Raw genomic sequence first — 18387 nt, 5'->3', positions numbered from 1 at the left:
TTCTCCCCCTCCCTCTCCTGAGCCCTCTCCAAGACGGCATGCAATCTGACAAAGCCTCTACTTACACATTCATGTTAAACATATTTTCACATTAGTCATGATGTAAAGAAGAATTAGAACTAATGGGAGGAACCCCTTGAAAGAAAAAACAAAACAGCAAAAGACAAGGAGAGCAAATAGTATGCTTCCATCTGCATTCAGACTCCAGAATTCTCTCTGGATGTGGATAGCATTTTCCATCATGGGTGTTTTGGAGCTGTCTTAGTTGAGTTGCTGAAAAGTGCTAAGTCTATCAAAGTCTGTTATGGAACAATGAATGCCACCCACTTCTTTTCTTACAGGATTATCTAGGAATCCAAACAACTGCAAGGTAGAGATAACTAGAATTTTTAAAGATTATTTTGCAATTATTTTGCAATAATCTACAGAGATAATTGATTTTGATGATGTTATCTCCAGTGTGCTGTGAGAAACTTGAGTACTGTCAGAATAATGCACTTTTAAATTTTATAGGTATTTTTAAGTGCCTACTTTAAGTCAAACAATGTGTTAATGTGCAACTAGGTGGTTCATAGAGTGCTGGGCCTGGAATCACAAAGCCTGAGAAGATATCTGACCTCAGGTACTTACCCCTCTCCATACACATATTGCTAAGCATAAATACAAAAATGACAGTGGTAAAATGTATGATATTCTAATTCTTTGAAAATTGATAATCCATGTATAATGATAATGCAACCTTATATCTGCAAGGTCTGCAAAACTTTTTACACAATAACCTGGAGAGTCGGATAATGAAGTGTTGTTATCCTAATTTTATAGATGAGGTAGTTGAGACAAAGAACAGTCACAAGACATGCCCAGGACCACATAGCCAAGTGTCAGAGGCTTAGGCTTCCTCATCCTAAGCCCACCTTTCTCTAGCAGGGGTCTTCCCTGTGTCTATATTCCTTTCCCCATAATTTGCTACCTCATGCCTCTCTAATACCTATCACAAGTCTTTTATCCAGAAGATTCAGTTAGTCAGAATATTTCACTTCTTCATCTTAGTCATTCTACAAGTAACAACCCAAACAAGTAAATTAGGGCTAATTATCTTACAAACAGAACTCTTAACTTTACAATTTAATTTTCCTACTAGATTTCTGAAAATTGTTAGTTTTGTTAGCAGACATAAAAATAGAATTCAGCTTAGGGAAGCTCAGGATATAGAAAACTTTTCATGAATCTGTTGCAGAAAGTATGGTACATTTCCATAAAACATACTTTTATGAAAATTGTTTAGGAAATTTGGCTTATTATGTTCTTTAACTTTGTCTTTTAGGAGAATTATGAAAAAAATTGCTATGGAGCCCTCTGAAAGACTTACAAATCTCCAGACACTGTGGGACAGCCAGACTGTAACAGAACTAGGACCTTGTGGTAAGCAGACGTTCAAATTTGAAATGTTAATCTTAGGTAAAATTCTTCATGCCAGGAAGTTGAATTCTATTCCAAGCAGGTTGTTGTAAAGGTGCAATTAGTTTTAACCTGTAATTAACTCAGAGTGGACTCTTGATTGGTGGATAAAAATCCTATATTTAAGCCTCATTGCATCGTACTCTGTATTTACTTTGACATATGTGGCATTATCTTGGCTCTGTTTTCCTAGTCTAAAAGCTTCTAAGCATAGAAAGCCCTTTAAATGTTTAAGATTTAAAAATTTTTTAATTGTATTGTTTAATGACAGTGAACCTATGATTTTCACTAGTGTTTCAATTGACTGTTTTAGGAGGATTTTCTCAGATGTATGCCTGCGTTTGTGACTGGCTTGGATTTCCATACAGGGAAGAAGTACAGTGGGTGAGTCCATCTGTCCAAATTTTTATCTAGAGCAGAGATTTTTAACTTAGATTCTGTGAACTTGTGGTGTAAAAAAAACTGACAATTTTATTTTGATACAATTGATTTCCTTTGTTATTTTATTTATTTTATTTTGTCATTTAAAAAAATTATTCTGAGACAGGGTTCATAGGCTTCACCAGATTGCCAAAGGGGTCCATGACTTAAAAAGGTTAAAAATCCCTCATCTAGACTAGAGAGTAGGTTAAATAGCTGTTTGCTTAGCTGTTTTTTCCCTTGTATATTACTTGATAGTGACATCTTTCCTCACACTGTGTGAAGCTTTTCAAATTTCCTAGGGTTGATTACCCAATTGAGCTGAAGGTAAATCCCTTGTCCCTTTTTGAAACTGTTCATTTCTTTTAAAAATTTTGTTTCCCTGATTATATGTATGAATTATCCGTATGAGCAAACTATATTTCTTATAGGATGTGGATACTATTTATCTGACACAAGACACTCGGGAACTGAATTTGCAAGACTTTAGCCATCTTGACCATAGGTGAGTATGTCTCAACTTATCCCCAAATTGCTTTTCCATAGCAGCAGTTCTCTATTGGTACATCATTGGAGTACCCATTCTCACAGAAGAGTCCCTTCTTTTTGGGAATCAGGTTAGTCCTAGGACTACAGTTATCATTCCCTTTTGGGAATCAAAAAGCTTACAAAGATTCAATTTTCTTTAAAGTGGATGTTCACTTATAATGTTTTTTGTGACAACTTGCCAAGTGTTTACTCATTCATTTATATATTAGTTTGATGCTAGTGGTTGGTGTCTGTGGTTTGGTTTTTTAAAAATTATACACTTCATACAGTTACCCAGATAGTAATTTATTAAAAATTGTCACCTTCTTTGTAATTTAAAAAAAACTACACAGCATAGTGGCAACTAAGACCCTAAACTTAAGCATGAATTTTTCCTTTTGAAGGAACCTAATAAAATAATTTTCCAAGGGTGTGTGTGTGTGGGGGGGGCGCGCGCACGCGCGTGCGTGTGCACATGCCGCCCTAAGCCACAAATTCCATTCTTACTTGGCACCAGCTGCCATAGTTATAGTAGAGGGATGTGTTTCCAGTTTCCAGAGCTAAAAGTTGTAGATAGTAATGCGTTTTCCTGTAGTATGAGCATTATAAGTGATGTCTAGGTTCCAAGGGTAGTCCACTAAAACCTTGTTAACCAGTAATATAGGTAAAATGCATTACTCTTTTCTCTAACTGTTTTATGTCAGTTAAGTGCTGCAGTGGATGGAACACTGGGCCTAGAATCAGGAAGACCTGAGTTTAAATCTGGTCTCAGATACTTAAGATACCTAGAATTTGCATAACACTTTCTGGTTTGCAAAGAACTTCAAATAGATTTTTATTTGATTCTTAAAACTCTATGTGGTACATGTTCATTTTAGACTTACTTTTTAGATGAAGAAACAGAGGTACCAAGTAGTTAAGGGAGAGAGCAACATAGCCAGGAAGTGTCTGAGGTAAGATTTGAATCCAGGTCTGTGCTACAGCGGTGTCAAAATCAAATAGAAACAAATCCCTGTGTGCCACCTCTTGACTTAGAAAACCACAAATTAACATTATCTTTGTTGTATTGCATTTTTAAAAATTTTGTTAAACATTTCCCAATTACATTTATATTTTTTTGTGGGGGAGGCAATTGGAGTTAAGTGACTTAGCCAGCATCACAACACTAGTAAGTGTCTGAGGCTGAATTTGAACTCAGGTCCTCATGACTCCAGGGCTAGTGCTTTATCCACTATTTCACCTAGCTGCCTCCCAATTGCATTCTTGGCACATTCAGGCACTCACTTTTGACCAGGCCACAAATTTGACATCTCTGCTGTACTTTATCCACCAAGCCACCAAGTTGTCCTTTCCCTTCCTCTAGACACAGATAAATATCATAGGGTAAAACTAATTTCCCAACCTATTTGCCATTAAGTGTCTTGTGTGATAAAATCATGAAATGTGTTATAAGTAGAGAGCTGTAGTAGAAAGAACACTAGACTTGGAGTTAGAAGACTGCTCTTCTCTCCAGATTAATTCCCATTTCTAACACTTTGAGCCTCAGTTTCCTAATACACAAAATTTGTATGACAATAATACTACCTGTATCACAGGGTTGTTGTGATGCAAGTGCTTCGTCAAATATGGAATGTTCTGGCAGTGGGAATTGTTATTAATTATAAGAAGTACTTGTGAATCTTTTAGATTTTCAGAAATTTGAATATACATATAACATTTATAAATAGCACATCTCTACAAAACTAATTTTTCATTCTCATTGGCAATGCTGAGAGGAAATCCTGGATGCAGCCTTTGCTACTTAGGCTGGAGGAATATTTCTTAACCTTTTTGCAGTTTGATGAAGCCCCTTCTTAGAAGAATATTTTCAGATTCCTACAATAAAAGACATAGAATTACAAAGGAAACCAGTTGCATAGAAATAAATTACCAAATATATGTATGTAGGTGTGTGTGTACATGTGTATACATGGTGATTGCTAACTCCCACTTTCTCCCTGAAAGAAAAGAGCTTATCTTTCTTCCTACCATCCAAACTCTGCCAAGACAAACCCCTTCCTATGTTATCAGATTGTTACTGTACTGTGTTATCTTGTCAGGAGGGTCATTCCTTCCCTTTTACCAAAACAAAGATATCATTATCCAGTTGGTGATCATTGTTGCTTGTGCAAGGTAGCAGTTTGTTTTTACTTAGGTGGAATGATTTACCACTTGAAAAATTTGTGTAAAAGCCTTCTGCCTAATTGTTACTCTTTTCCTTTGTTATTTTATAATGTTTTACACTCATTTCCTGGTAATGATTGTGTTTGCCATATTTCTCTCTTCTCTCTTCAGAAGGAACACTTTAATCCATGGGTTCTTAGCCTAGGGTCCATGAATTTATTTATTTATTTTTTAATATTTTGATAACTATTTCAATCAGTTGCCTTTGTAATACTATCTATTTTATTTTATACATTTAAAAATATTAAAGTCCATAGACTTTACCAGGCTGCCAAGGCTGTGCATGCAAAAGTATGCTGGAGGCAGCTTGAACGGGCTCATAAAAACTAATTGTTAATTTTTTTTAAGGCAATTGGGGTTAAGTGACTTGCCCAGGGTCACACAGCTAGTAAGTAACAAGTGGTTGGTCTGAGGCCTGATTTCCACTCAGGTCCTCCTGATTTCTGGGCTGGTGCTCTATATACTGTGCCTCCTAGCTCCCCGTGGTTGTTAAATTTTTAGGATGAACATTTATACCTCAGAAATCAGCAAATGCTACAAATTAGGGTTTGATTTATTGTTTTGTTAATTGTCAAGACTTGAGAAAGGGATGGAGAAAATGGTAACAACCCACAGTAAGCCTAAAGGTGTGCTATGCATAAATTTCCTCCCAGAAAGCCTGTTGTTAAACATGTACAAGCACTGCCCATGAGTTCATGTCACAAAAAGAATTAAGAATCCCTGATCTAAGCCCAATTTTCGATTATTAGATTATTTAGTTTAAGTTATTGCCAATGTGGTTCATAAAAATGAGTTGTGGAGGGCAACAAAGGAAAGTGCTTGGTCCAACAAGGGATCTTATTATAAGTGAATATAGAGTAAATTTTGACATGGCTGGGACTGTAGAGATAGTGAAATATATTGGATTGCTTCAGAGAGTGCCAACTTTTAACTTTTTTCTTACAGATTTGTGCAGAAATGCTTAGTCATGGACAGTTTCACTAACTCTGTTTAATTTTTTAAGGAGATGCTAACTACGAGCCACTTATATATTTAGCAAAATGCGATTTTGAGCTGAAATATTTGAATATATAGGTCAGACCCCACATATTATGGAAGAAAAAGCTAAACATTGCTTGAATCATCTACCTTATATATGTTTTCCTTCTTTTTTTTAAATATTCATTCACCAGCTATTTTATCCATCTTCTGCTTATTACAAGGCATTCTATTTATTTATTTTGTATATACTTATTTTTTCCTCCAGTAGACTGTGAGCTCCTTTGAAAGCACGATGTGCTTCTATTTGTCCTTGTCTACTGAGTACATACCAAATTTCCTGATATGTAGCGGGGTCTTAATAAATGTTTATTGAATAAAGAATTGGATTCCATGATGGCCCTTAAAGAATTGCCTAGGCCAGTCAGGGAGATGAGGCATGTACAGTTGTACTTCAGTGAGTCTGATTCATTCTTTGTGTAGACATTCCTCTTCTCTCCGTAATACAGCTTTTTAATATACTCATTCTCAGGGACTCCTGCCTCCTAGACACTCTGTACATCATCAGATCTTAGCTTTTGAGCCAGAAGGGAACTCAGAGTACTTTTAATACACCACCTCCTTTTACAGATAAGAAAACCAGGGTCCAGGACATTAAATTATATGACTTAGCCAAGGTCAAATCAAAGTTGGGGATGATGTAGTAAACATCAAAGTTGGGATGATGATGATGATGATGATGATGATAGTTAGCATTTAGATAGAAGCTTGAACGTTTATAGGCACTTTACACATATCTCATTTGTTCCTCACAACAACCTTGTGAGGTATTGACACACTGACCTTATGAAGTAGATACTTTTTATTATTCCTTTTTTATGGATGAGGAAATGGAGGCACAGAGTTTAAGTGACTTGCCTAAAGTCACAGAACCATGAAATGTCAGAGGCCACATTTGAACTTGAGGCTTTCTGACTTCAGGACCAGTTCTCTATTAATGAAAGTTTTCCACAGTTAGATAAGAAGATTTAGATTTATTCTGTGACCAAATCTAAGTGTCTCAACCCCTCTCTCCTGAATGTGTGTTTATGTCTGTATTTGTTTTTAGCATGTACCTTCTATTTTAGTGGGATTGTTATTGTTCTGTTGTCTTATTTGAATTAGATTATTTTAATTAGATTCTAAGCAAGAGAATATTGATCTTTTACATTTTCATCTCTCTGTAGTGTTGTATATGTGTTTTGGTTGCTGAAGGATATTCTAGTATGAAAATGATAGGAATAGTAAAATAGCTAGATTCTGGCACCCCTGTCAGAAGATGATATAGTAGGAAATATTGAGAAAAATAGTGACCTATATGTCTGCAATGTCCTAATTTTTTAAAGTATGTCCCTCCATTTTCTTTGGGTTTAGGCATTGGTGGATCACCAGGAGGTATTCCTCACAAAACCCCTGCTATAAATTACTCACAGGAAATCCTAAAGGACTGTGAATTGTCATTTAAAAATGTAATTACACTATAATTTGGAGGGCAGAGAATGATGGGGAGAGGCACTAGTGTGAATAGGGGAATATATAGCTTTTAATTCATTGATTTCTCTTGTTCTTAGATTTTAAGAGCAGCTACTCTCATCAATCCTCCAAAGACTCAGATATGCATCATTGGGTTTAAACTTGGCTCATAAGAACCCTGCCAGCAGCTCTTTGCAGACTGGCACTGATGTATCATCATATTTCTTATCCGTCAAGGTGACATTCTTGATTTTGATGCTGTCCATAGACAGAGTTTGGGTTATACTCAGCGAGGTTGTCCTAAGGATATTGTTGCTCTTTTTTTCCCCAATGTAAACTCTGTCTTTTTATTCCTTTTATCAGGGGAACAGCGAGTTGTTCTGTATCTGACAACTGGTCGACAGAGTCTCATCCCAGAGCATTTGTGACTCTTAAGTCATACATAAACAGAATCATAGAATATTATTTCTGGAGGAAAATTAGAGATTATCCAGTGTGACCCCTCTATTCTGCGGATGAAAAAATTAACAGTCCAGAGAAATAAAGTGGTTTGCCCTTGTTCTGAGAACAGATTAGGTCAATGCTGAAACCTGGTTCTCCAGACTCCCAGTCCATTGTTATTTCTAGTTCAGTATGCTGCCATTAAATATCTGTGGGAATTATTCTTCTTCTGAAAATGATAAAATTATTCTCATCATTCACACCGTATGTGTGGAGTTGATATTTGACCAGTATTTAAATTTGTTTGATTTAAGGAAGCAGCACTTGTCTTTCCATTACTATGAAGGAATAAGTTCTATACATAACAATATTTTTATTTCTCTTATACCTTTCCTATTCTTGATATTAAAGAGAAAAAGCATCTCAATTATTCACAAAAATTTTGCTGGATACATGTCTTTCAGTGATATTTACACCAGAAGGAACCATTTTTTGCACCTACAAAGGACATGAATGTCTGTAAAACATTGATGTGGCTCTGTGTTCTGACAAAACATACCTCCTCTGTGAACTTACATATTTTTAATTTGAAGATTTAAGGGAAGCCGTTTACAGCTGTGCATGTGAATAAGACAGAGGTCTGACAATCTTCATCTATTTAATTTTAACACTTGGCTTCTGGGAGTTTCCTAATTCTAACATAGTACAGCTCAGTGGCAATGGTTATTTTGGATCAAAAATTTTTGTTCCTAATGTATTTGTTTTCACAATTTTAGCTGAGTGACAGAGGAGAGTGAGTGGGTGACCTGTAACATGAGGAATGGGTCAATATGAACCCTATGTGAAAAATCTTGAATAGATCAGATCATACAGGGCGTAAAAGTGGAGGAAGTATTTCTACATTATTAGGCTTTTTATAACTTTTGCCAGCTTATTTTAAATTTTTTGGGAAAAAAATGGTGTTGCCATTATTGGGGAAACAATTTCAGAACAGTCCTACAGGAATGTAGCTATTGAGTTGTCTTTTCTTCATCTTAAATCAGAAACTCATTTTAAGTAGACTTTTTTTTGCTTCCTGTTATATTTGAGTCTCTTCCTCTAAATAGGGATGGAATACTGGTAGTCATCCGTTTCTGTGAAAATAAGAGATTGTCAATTGTATTTCTTTTATGGTGGTCTAGCAAGAAGTGTGTTGACTCAAGAAAAGTATGACAATACCATGCTCCTCCATAAATCACTTGGTGTTGGTTTTCTTCATTTGGCAAGCCGGTGGCACGGCGGACAGAGGGCTGAACCTGAAGTCAGGAAAACCTGAGTTCCAATTCTTCCTCAGACACTTAGTAGGTCTGTGCTTCTAAAGAAGTAATTGTTTTTTTTCTGAACAAGTCATGCTATTTTTAAAAATTTCTATATTTTAGGTCGAGGGGAGATTTATAAAAGAAGTCTGGTTCATTTGGCTTCCGAGGGGTAGTTGTGGTTTGGGTTTGTGTTTCTGTTTCTGTGTTAGCCAGTAACTCTGACTTTACTATTGTTGTGCCTCATTAACAAAACAAATTCTATTTAACGATATTCTTTTCATATTTGTATAGGTTTCTGAAGAATGGAATCATTATATTTACTCTGTCTTTATGCAGGAAGGAGCTTTGAGGGAATAAGGAGGATAATGCCAGGCTATCTGTGCAGATAAGTCACGACCAGAGTGTCCTGCTCAAGACCAGAGTACTGTGGTGTCATTCAGATGCTCATTTTAAAGAATCAATAGTAACACCATTTTGATAGTACTAGATTTTGTTGACCTGTAGAGAGGCTGAAGAAAAAGAAATGTACTGCTCTTTATCCCAAAGATTGATGACTGGGTTCACTAAAATGCTGACAACTGCTAGCAGCAGTGATTACCATCTAGGATCAAAGGTCATACAGTAATTAAAAGCCTGCCATGAAGCATAGCATGGCCGGAGCTCAATAAATGCTGTTGGCTCATGGTGAAAAGCTGCTCCCACTTCTCAAGATGGAGGAAATTAGTCAAAATGACAACCATATATATAGAGAAACCTCCATGCCATGATGGGAAATCCCAAAGGGGGCTGGTAGGGGAAAGCATGATAGAGAGGCTGTTTGCATTGAGACCAGCATCCACATTGGAAAGTACAACCTGAGCACTTATACAAGACAGATGTTTACATATCCTACTTGTTACTGTGCTCTAAAGCCAGTCAGGTGTGAAATTGGGGTCTGTGCTTCCAAGATGAAGCAAATGGTCTAAGTGCCGCATTTTTCATTTTACATTTAAGTATAGGCCATAACTGCAGTTCGGACTAATGAGCTTTATTTCTCTCTCTTGCCCCATGATCTGGGCCTCCCTGTTTCTTGGCCTTTGGGTTTAGTTGGGTTTTGGAGGTGGTGGTTTTAATATGAGTTAAGAGAAGTTGATTCTGGGATCTCTGCATGTTCTGCAAGTAAGGGTTATACCAAGGTGTGTTTTATATTCCTCCCTAATTGACTGAAATGATATTTAATCTTCCATTGAACAGAATGCTCTAACTCATGGAGCCATGATTATCTTCTCCACTTTTCTTGACTGGAATGTCTCAATTTCGATGTGATCTCAAATTTAGGATCATAAATTTAGAGCTGAAGAGACTTTAAAAGGTAATCTACTGTTATCAGGCAGCTAGATGGTACAGGTGTTAGAGTGTTGGACCAGATGACCAGAGTTCAAATATGTCCTCAGAGATTTATTAACTGTGTGTCTTTGGAAAAATCACTTAATTTCTGTTTCCATTTTCCCATCTCTATAATGGGGATAATAGCACCCATCGGCCGAGTTGTTGTAATAATTAAATGAGATATTTAAAGTGCTTTTCGAACCCTAAAGTGCTGTGTAAATGCTATAGTCATCATCATTATCATAATCATCATCATCCTTTGTACCTCCTTCATTTGATAGATAAGGAAACTGAGGGCCAGAGGGAAGTCATTTGTCCAATTTTGGACAGTTAATAAATAACAGCTGTGGAATTCAAATCCCAGGTCCTTTAACTGCTGTATTGCCACTCAACAGATAGAATACTATACACACATACACACCCATATACACTTTGTCAAAGGAATGTCACTTGAAGTCCCACAGAAGGAAGCGAATCTTCACATTTAGATTATTTCAATTCAATTCAATACTCTATGCCAGACACTGTGCTAAGTATTGGAGATAGACATGGAAAAGAATGACTGTCCCTACCCTCCAAGGTCTTAAAATCTAAAGGGAGAAGACAACACAAAAAAGGAAGCTAGAAGGTAGAAGGGAGCAATGAAGGGAGTGTCTGACATTGTGGGTAGGATGATCTGTGAAGGTGAAACTAAAGGGAGCCCCTGGTGGAAAATGGAGTTACCAAGAAAGTTCTGAACCCTCTATAAAGGAAGGCTTTGGCAGGAATTTATTGCTCTACCTTCTAGCCCCCTAGTCAGTGGGGAGAGGTGACTGAGGAAGTCGAAAGAGCCTTTAGTATTAAAAATTGCTTGGTAATTAGCTTCTCCTGGGGGAGCCATGATGTTCAGTGGAGTCACTTGATGTTGCTGTATATACCATTATATTCATAGCAGCAGATTCTCAGGGAATGGCTAAATATAATGGGATATTTCTGTGATACAGAAAATAGTGAAAATGAAGAATTTAAAAAGCATGGGAAGACTTATGTGATCTTATAAAAACTGAATATGAGCTTATGAACTGAAATGAGCAGATGACTAGGAAAAATATACACAATGACTACAACATTGTAAATGTATAGAAAAACAACAAAAAGAAACTGAAATCTCTGTAATTATAATGGCAAAGCTAGTTTCCAAAAAAGTATTGAAAAAAATGTACCTTCCTCAATTTTTTGCTTTGGTTGTGAAACATTACTTTTACTATCATGCTCATTGGATTTGTCCTTTGATTATGCTAATTTTTTCCCTTAAGGGTAGATTTACTGGGTAGAGGAGGGATATAGTTGAAAATTAAAGTGTTGTAAAAACAAAGGTAATCAACAATTTTTTCAGTGTTTTCTTTTTTGTCTTTTTTCATATTGCCTTAATTTCCAAATATATTCCTTTCCCATCCTTTCCATAGAGCTAATCCTTGTTTTAAAAAGAAGTGGGAAGAGGGGATGACCAGGAAGTTTGTCCAACAAAACTAACATTAACCTTGGCTCTCTGTTTGTACTATTCCACATAAAATACATCTCATCTGTCCTTTGAGGCCAAGCTTGGTCATTACATTTACACAGATTTCAGGGTTTTCCCCCCCTCATTCTGCTTGCTTCATTCTTCATCCGTTCATCAGTTCATTCTGCATCAATATTCTCATGTCTCTCTGAATGCTCAGTACTTGTTGTACAGTAATATCCCATTGCATTCCTCTTCCTCTGTTTGTATTTTGGTCATTTCCCTTGTTTCCAGTTCTTTGCCTCTGTGCTGCTTGGGATGTTTTGGCATGTATGTGAACTTTTTTTTTTGGTGGGGGTCATTGACCTTTAATCTACCAGTGGGTTCTCCAAATTAGAGGACTCTTCATTTTAGTTACTTAAAAAATCCACATTGCTTTCCTTTGTGATTAAACTAATTCATAGGTCTACCAATAGTATACTAATATACTTGTGTTTCCACACCTGTCCTATGCTTTTTGACACAGTATATCAGAATTACCTGTTGATTGATAAGAAAAATAATATATGTAAATGTAATAAGAATAGCTAGCATTTGTATAGCATTTTAAGGTTTATAAAGTATTTTACATTGTTATTTCATTTAATATGACTATAACATATCTTATGAAATTTTACTTTATAAGAAAATGAGAAAGGAGATGGCTTGATTTGCATGTCACCAAGACTCTTGAGTGCTAATATCTGGCCTTGTGTCAGAAGTTTTCAAATTTATCTTAGATAAATTTTAAACTGTTGATATTTATGCTTCTACTCAAAAAGAAAACCTGTGGGTATTACCTATTGGCTTCACCAGTGCTTCTAGTTTTGATTTGGGTTGAGGAGGGGAGTGGGGAATTGTGGTTTGGTTTTATATGGCCTCATAAATCTGTTTTTCTGCTGACTCTGTTGTTTTAGTTTGTGGTTCTGATGGGAGGTCAGTGTGAAGTCTTCATGAATAATAAATTAAGATTTCCATTCCAAAGAATTCAAACTGCATGTGAGTGTATATATGTGTGTATGAGCAATATGTGTGTATGTGTAGGTGAGCCACTGAGAGAGAAACAGAGGTAGAGTGTCCATAGTTATATAGCATGATCTGCAACGTGTGAACGTGCTTATTAATCTTTTGTTCAAAGATTTATTATGTGGACCAGAACTGCATTAAATTTTCATTTGTATATTTGTATTATAACTGAATAGTAGTTCCATTTTTAGATCTCTTCAGGATATTTATCTAAGTTAGGGGTGGAGAACCTGTGGCCTTATGGCCACATGTGATCTAAGAAACTGAAAACTATCAATTTCTTGCCATCATCTTGGTTTTCCTATAATATAATGCCTGCCAAGGCATATGAAAGTTACCACTTTTTAATTAATCTTATTGTACATAAGGAAGATATTTTTCAAGGTTTCATAAAAATCGTTGTTTGAAAGGAAATCTGTTGAGCACTTCATGAACTTAACTGTTTCTGAAGTCTGTTGAAATGCTATACTTTTTATTGTTGTTTGACTGAAGTGAAAGGATGACTTTGATGCCTGGCCAAAAAAAATTCCAGAATATCTTATTAAAGGAATAGCTTGTAAACATCTAGAAAAGGAAACAAATCATTAAGTCCTGTTTCTTATACAAACTGACTGACCCAGGGCAAGTCAAGTAACTGGGCAAGTCACATAATCTTTTAGTGCTATCAGGCAACTCTCTAAAATTATGTTACTAAAAAGTTTTTGATCTATATTAATGAAAGAGTTTCCTAACCAGAAGTTCTCTAAACCAGTGAAATCACAGGTCTCCTCCTCCCCAGAAACAATAAAAAAGGCACTAAGAAATAATGTGGATTCATTAAGAACAGGTCATTCCATACTCACCATTTTTCCTTTGCTTGGTAAAAAAGGGAGTTCAGTAGACATAATTGACCTCTAGATTAAATCAAGGAATATCACAAAGCCTCTCATGATATTCTTATGGACGAGATGTGGGCTAGAAAATAACTCACCCAGGAAGGTAAGTTTGGAATTTGCTGAATGAGTGGAACTGGAGGATAGTTATTAATGGGTCAGTGTCCATTTCCGTGATTTATCTTGATTATCGTGTTTAGTCTGGACACTACAGTGTAGGAAAGATGTTGATAAGTTGGTTAGTGTCTGGAGGAAGGTGGCCAGGGTAATGAAAATCCTAAGGCAGTATGCCACATCAGAGAAGTTGAGAATGTATAATCTGCAGATGAGAAAGAAATGGTTTGAGGCACTGAGATCCAAGCTGGACCTTGAGGAAAGAGAATTCCATAAGGTTAAGATGAAGATGAAGCACATTCCAGGCATGGTGGATTACCCAAATAAAGGCACAGAAGTGAGATAAGATAGAAAAAGATCTAGGAGAAGCCCATTTTGGATACAGCATGCAATACTTGAAGGGGATTAATATAGAGTAAGAAAGGAAGAGAACAAGAATTTATTAAGTTCCTACTGTGAGCCAGGCACACAATGCTAAGTGCTTATTGGATCCTCACCACAATCCTGCAAGGTAGATGCTGTTATTATCCCCATTTTGCAGTTGAGGAAACTGAGATAGATAGAGGTTAAGTGCTTTGCCTTGGATTACAAAGCTATCAAGTATCTGAGATTGGATTTGAACTAAGGTTTTCCTGACTCCAGACCTCAGTTTATCAACTGCACCACCTTGTTCCTCTAATAAGGTTGGAAAGACACATTAGAGCCAGATTGGGCAAAGCTATAAATGCCAGGTTAAGGATTTTACATTTTAGAGGCATTAGGAGGTCACTGAATTTTAATACAGATAGTTCTAACTTTATGGAAATTCTCATTATGCACATTTGACTCTATGTAAAGACTTCTGAAACAAATCTGCATTCCAAAAGAACACCTGTATTAACTTTACTACACAGTACTGTGCTTTCTCCCTCTCTCTCCTCTGTGTCTGTCTTTGTCCCTCCTCTGTCCCTTGCTTGGCACTTGGTCCTTCCATCCCCCCCCCCCCCAAACCCAAACAAACAAAAAAAACCAAAACAAAGCCACACCCTCCAGGTGAAAAAAGAAGAATGGACACATGGAAAGACCACTGCCTGCAATGCCACTACCAGATTGGGAGCTTGACTTGAGGCTGCCAAGAGAGGAGACCTTTGCCTGTTCTGCCCACCCACTCCTGTGTCTGGTCCTCATGTGGCTGTCCTTGACCTCGCTCTACCCTGCATGTCAGTCATCCTCTTTTGTCTGTGTCCACCCTCACTTGTCTGTCTCCCATTTGTTCTTCCAGGCCCTCTGTGTTCCTCCTCCTCCTGCTCGTGGATGATCACCAGGACGGTGGTACCATGACAGACATAAGCAAGCTGTGGGGAGAAGCAGATTCTAGTTGGGAGGAGGAGAGAATGGTAGATTTAATTTTGGACATATTTAGTTTGAGGTGCTGATGGCGATATCAAGGTCCAGATGCCCTTCAGGTAGTTGGAAATTCCAGACTAGAGCTCAGGGAGAGATTCAAACTGGATATGTAGAGGAGATAATTGAAAAGGTGTAATTTTAACTTCACCTTCCTCACCATAATGTTAGAGCTGTCTGGTACCTTGGAGAAATCACCCGGTCTAACCCCCTTATTTTATAGATGGAGATTGAGACTGAAAAAGTGATTTGCCAAAAGTAACAGAATTCCTAATTTGCATCTGTACCTTCTGACTGAAAGTCCAGGGCTCTTTCCATCACACCACAATGTCCCATGTTACAACTGCATCTTTAGATTATTAGTTGAACTGTCCAAATGTCTGCCAGTATCCCAGACAGTTTTTAGCTGAAGAAAATTTTTGCATATTAGGTTCGTGTTTTAAAGGCTCACTTGTCATCGTGAAAGAACTAGTTAGCTTTCAGAAGTGTCTTTGCATGAAATTCATATAGAAGGTTCTATCCTGCCTAGCGAGTGCATCAGTGTTGTTAAGAGCTGACTCTGTTAACAAAGCCTTATTTATTCCTGAGAGGCTGTCGCTGTGAGGCCCACTTGCCACACTTCACATCAAACAACAGAATAGAATCTCCAGTAATGATGTTCTGAAGTGCTATTACTGCCCAGGCACAGAAGCTGCCAGGCTGAAGAAATCGTGGAAAGTGATGAGATGAGGGCAGGTTGCCAAAGGTGTGGCTGAATGGTGAACTGTAGGAGAGCAGTCATGAATGAAGGGAGCCTTTGGGGATTGTTTAAAGTAATATTGACCCTGATAGCAGCTGGAACTTGTCAGCAGACAGCAGTAGCTCATTTTGGAGTACTTTCTCAAGGTGAGACTGAGAAAAGGCCACAGAAAATGGAGAGGCACTACAGTCATTCAGAGGATGTGCACTTCCTCAAATCAACGTGAAAGATATCGCTCTTAACAGGCTCCCTGTTCTTTCACAAAGGAAAATCGTATCAGACAATAGGAGTGTGTGAGCTTAAATGAGAAAACTGTAAACACATGAACTCCTTTTATTAACTGCCTACTGTGTGCCAGGCAGGAAGTGCTAAAGAAACAAGTAAGAAAAAGAAAGACAGTTACTGCCCTCAAGGAGCGTACGATATAATGGGGAACGACACATGGAAGGAAGCTGAAAAGCAGGGGAGAGAGGGAGACATCAGGGAGGGACAAGGTACTACCCTGGGGCCATGATGATGGTGGAATCAAGGAGTAGAGCTGATGGGAAACAAAGAGTTGGCTGTGCTTCTGAACCGTCTTTAGGTGGGGCCTTTGGGAGGAGTTGGATTTTTTTCGTTTTGTTTTGTTTTGCTCAGTCAGAGGAGAAGAGGCTACTGAGGGTACTCATGAGGTGCAGTTTCTGTGGTGACGAGTTTCTTGGTGATGAGCTTTTCCTAGCAGGAGCAGGGAGAAGAATGATGCTTAGTGCGATGATGTTCATCCTCGGAGACACAGTATATACAATATACCCTCTTTGCATCAAAACAAAAGTTTGCCTCTGTAGCTAAAAGGCACAGGACGTGCCACGCTTAGAAATGAACATAGATGAAACGTCTTAGGTGTGGTTGGCACATAGGACTGCGGGACAAGAAGTCATGTGTAATTGTAAAGAAGCAGCTGAATGATAAATAATAATTTTAATGACAACCACCAACAATTACGTAACACTTCGATTTACAAAATGTTTTACATATAAGATCTCATCTGAGCCTCAAAAGACTGCTGCAAAGTAGGTAATGCAGGCTTTGTATCCCCATTTTGCAGAAGAGCCAAGTGAGGATCAGGGAGATGTAAGTGACCTGCTGAAGGTCACTAATACTCAGCTAATAAGTGTCTGAAGTGATATTTGAACCTAGGTCTTCCCGACTCCAATTCCTAGTATATTATCTACTATATTTCCTTATTATCAACGTGCCAAATGTGATACAGCATCAAGCTAGGCACAGGCCTTGCTTACAATTAGTAATACTGTCTAGGTTAGCAGGTTCTTATTTCATACTCTTCAGAGTATTTCTGGGGAGGAAACAGTTCAAATTAATATCTTCAATGAAGATACTAAGAATAGAAACAGAGGGTTTGTCAATATGAAGTTAAAAAGTTTTCCTAGGGCTAGAAGGTTTTTTCTTATGGACTCAGAGTTGAATGAGGGAATTAGTTGAATTGGGAAACCTAGTCCAGCCTCCTTCCCATATGGAAATCCCTTGTGTGCTAGATTCAAAATGCAAATAGATGTCAGAATTCATCTGTCAGAGAATTGAATTAAATTTTCTAGCTGCCAAAAGTGTTTTGATTTGATGTCCCATTGTAAATAACAGTAAATATCAAGCAAATGTGAGTGTCTCAGATTGACAGTAAAGTGGCTACCTGTACAATGGAAGGGCTATGTTGTGAATTGGTACATGAAATTTCTTCATACTTTTTCTTCTAGAGACTTAATACCTATCGTTGCTGCTCTGGAATACAATCAGTGGTTCACAAAGCTGTCCTCTAAGGATCTAAAATTGGTAAGTGATTTTTTTTAAAAGAAAATCCCAAACCTATACATGTCAGTTTTGCTTTGCTGTGTTTAGATTATTTAAAAAAAAAGTGAAGTTTCTTTACTCCTCAGTACAAGAGACTTGCATCTGTTACCCTTCCTAGAAATGACTTGCCAAGCATTCTGCAAAGCCTGTAATGTGAGATGCTTCAGAAAAGTGCTTTAGCTCAGGTTTTTTAGCTGCTTCAGGCAATTTTAGATGAGACAGGAAGCTACATCCACTTGGCAAAAACTGTAAGGGTTACGTTTGTGCAGCTGGTACAGAAAAAGCAGATTTTACATTCCTGTCATGGCTTCCTATTTTAAATAGTCCGTTTTGCTTAGAGTTAGGAAAAAGTTCATTGATGTGGTTGGTCTGGCCCAATAGTAATAATTAACATTAGTTTTTCAGCTGAAGCTTTCATTGTGTGTGTGTGTGTGTGTGTGTGCGCGCGCACATGCAAGCACATAGTGTTATATATAATCAGGATAAATTCTGTGAATACCCCAAAAAAGTATAAGGGAGCCAAATACTTGAACTTTTTTAAAGTAGTAGTGAAAGGTGTATTTATGGATGTTTGGTTGTTTTTGTTTTTTAAGCTCCACTCAACCATTCATAAAGGAAGATAAAAAATTCTTCCAAGTCTTCCATTTTGCTTACCTTTTTAGCTTA

General features: G+C 37.3%; 1 protein-coding gene across 5 annotated transcripts in view; it reads left to right on the top strand.

Annotated features, from left to right (window-relative positions):
* CARMIL1 (capping protein regulator and myosin 1 linker 1) overlaps positions 1–18387 on the top strand; it is a 382099-nt gene that overhangs the window by 209979 nt on the left and 153733 nt on the right. For all 5 annotated transcript variants that reach the window (XM_020986870.2, XM_020986868.2, XM_020986867.2 and 2 more), the window contains 4 exons: positions 1325–1422; positions 1772–1842; positions 2310–2383; positions 17628–17703. In XM_020986870.2, the coding sequence (XP_020842529.1) occupies positions 1325–1422; positions 1772–1842; positions 2310–2383; positions 17628–17703 (319 nt within the window). The remainder of the gene's footprint in view (positions 1–1324; positions 1423–1771; positions 1843–2309; positions 2384–17627; positions 17704–18387) is intronic.

This window comes from Phascolarctos cinereus, unplaced genomic scaffold (assembly GCF_003287225.1).
Source record: "Phascolarctos cinereus isolate Bilbo 61053 unplaced genomic scaffold, phaCin_HiC Scaffold_4;HRSCAF=312, whole genome shotgun sequence".
Taxonomy (NCBI): domain Eukaryota; kingdom Metazoa; phylum Chordata; class Mammalia; order Diprotodontia; family Phascolarctidae; genus Phascolarctos; species Phascolarctos cinereus.
Note: the sequence above shows the minus strand (reverse complement) of the source record. Positions and strands in the feature narration are given on the sequence as shown.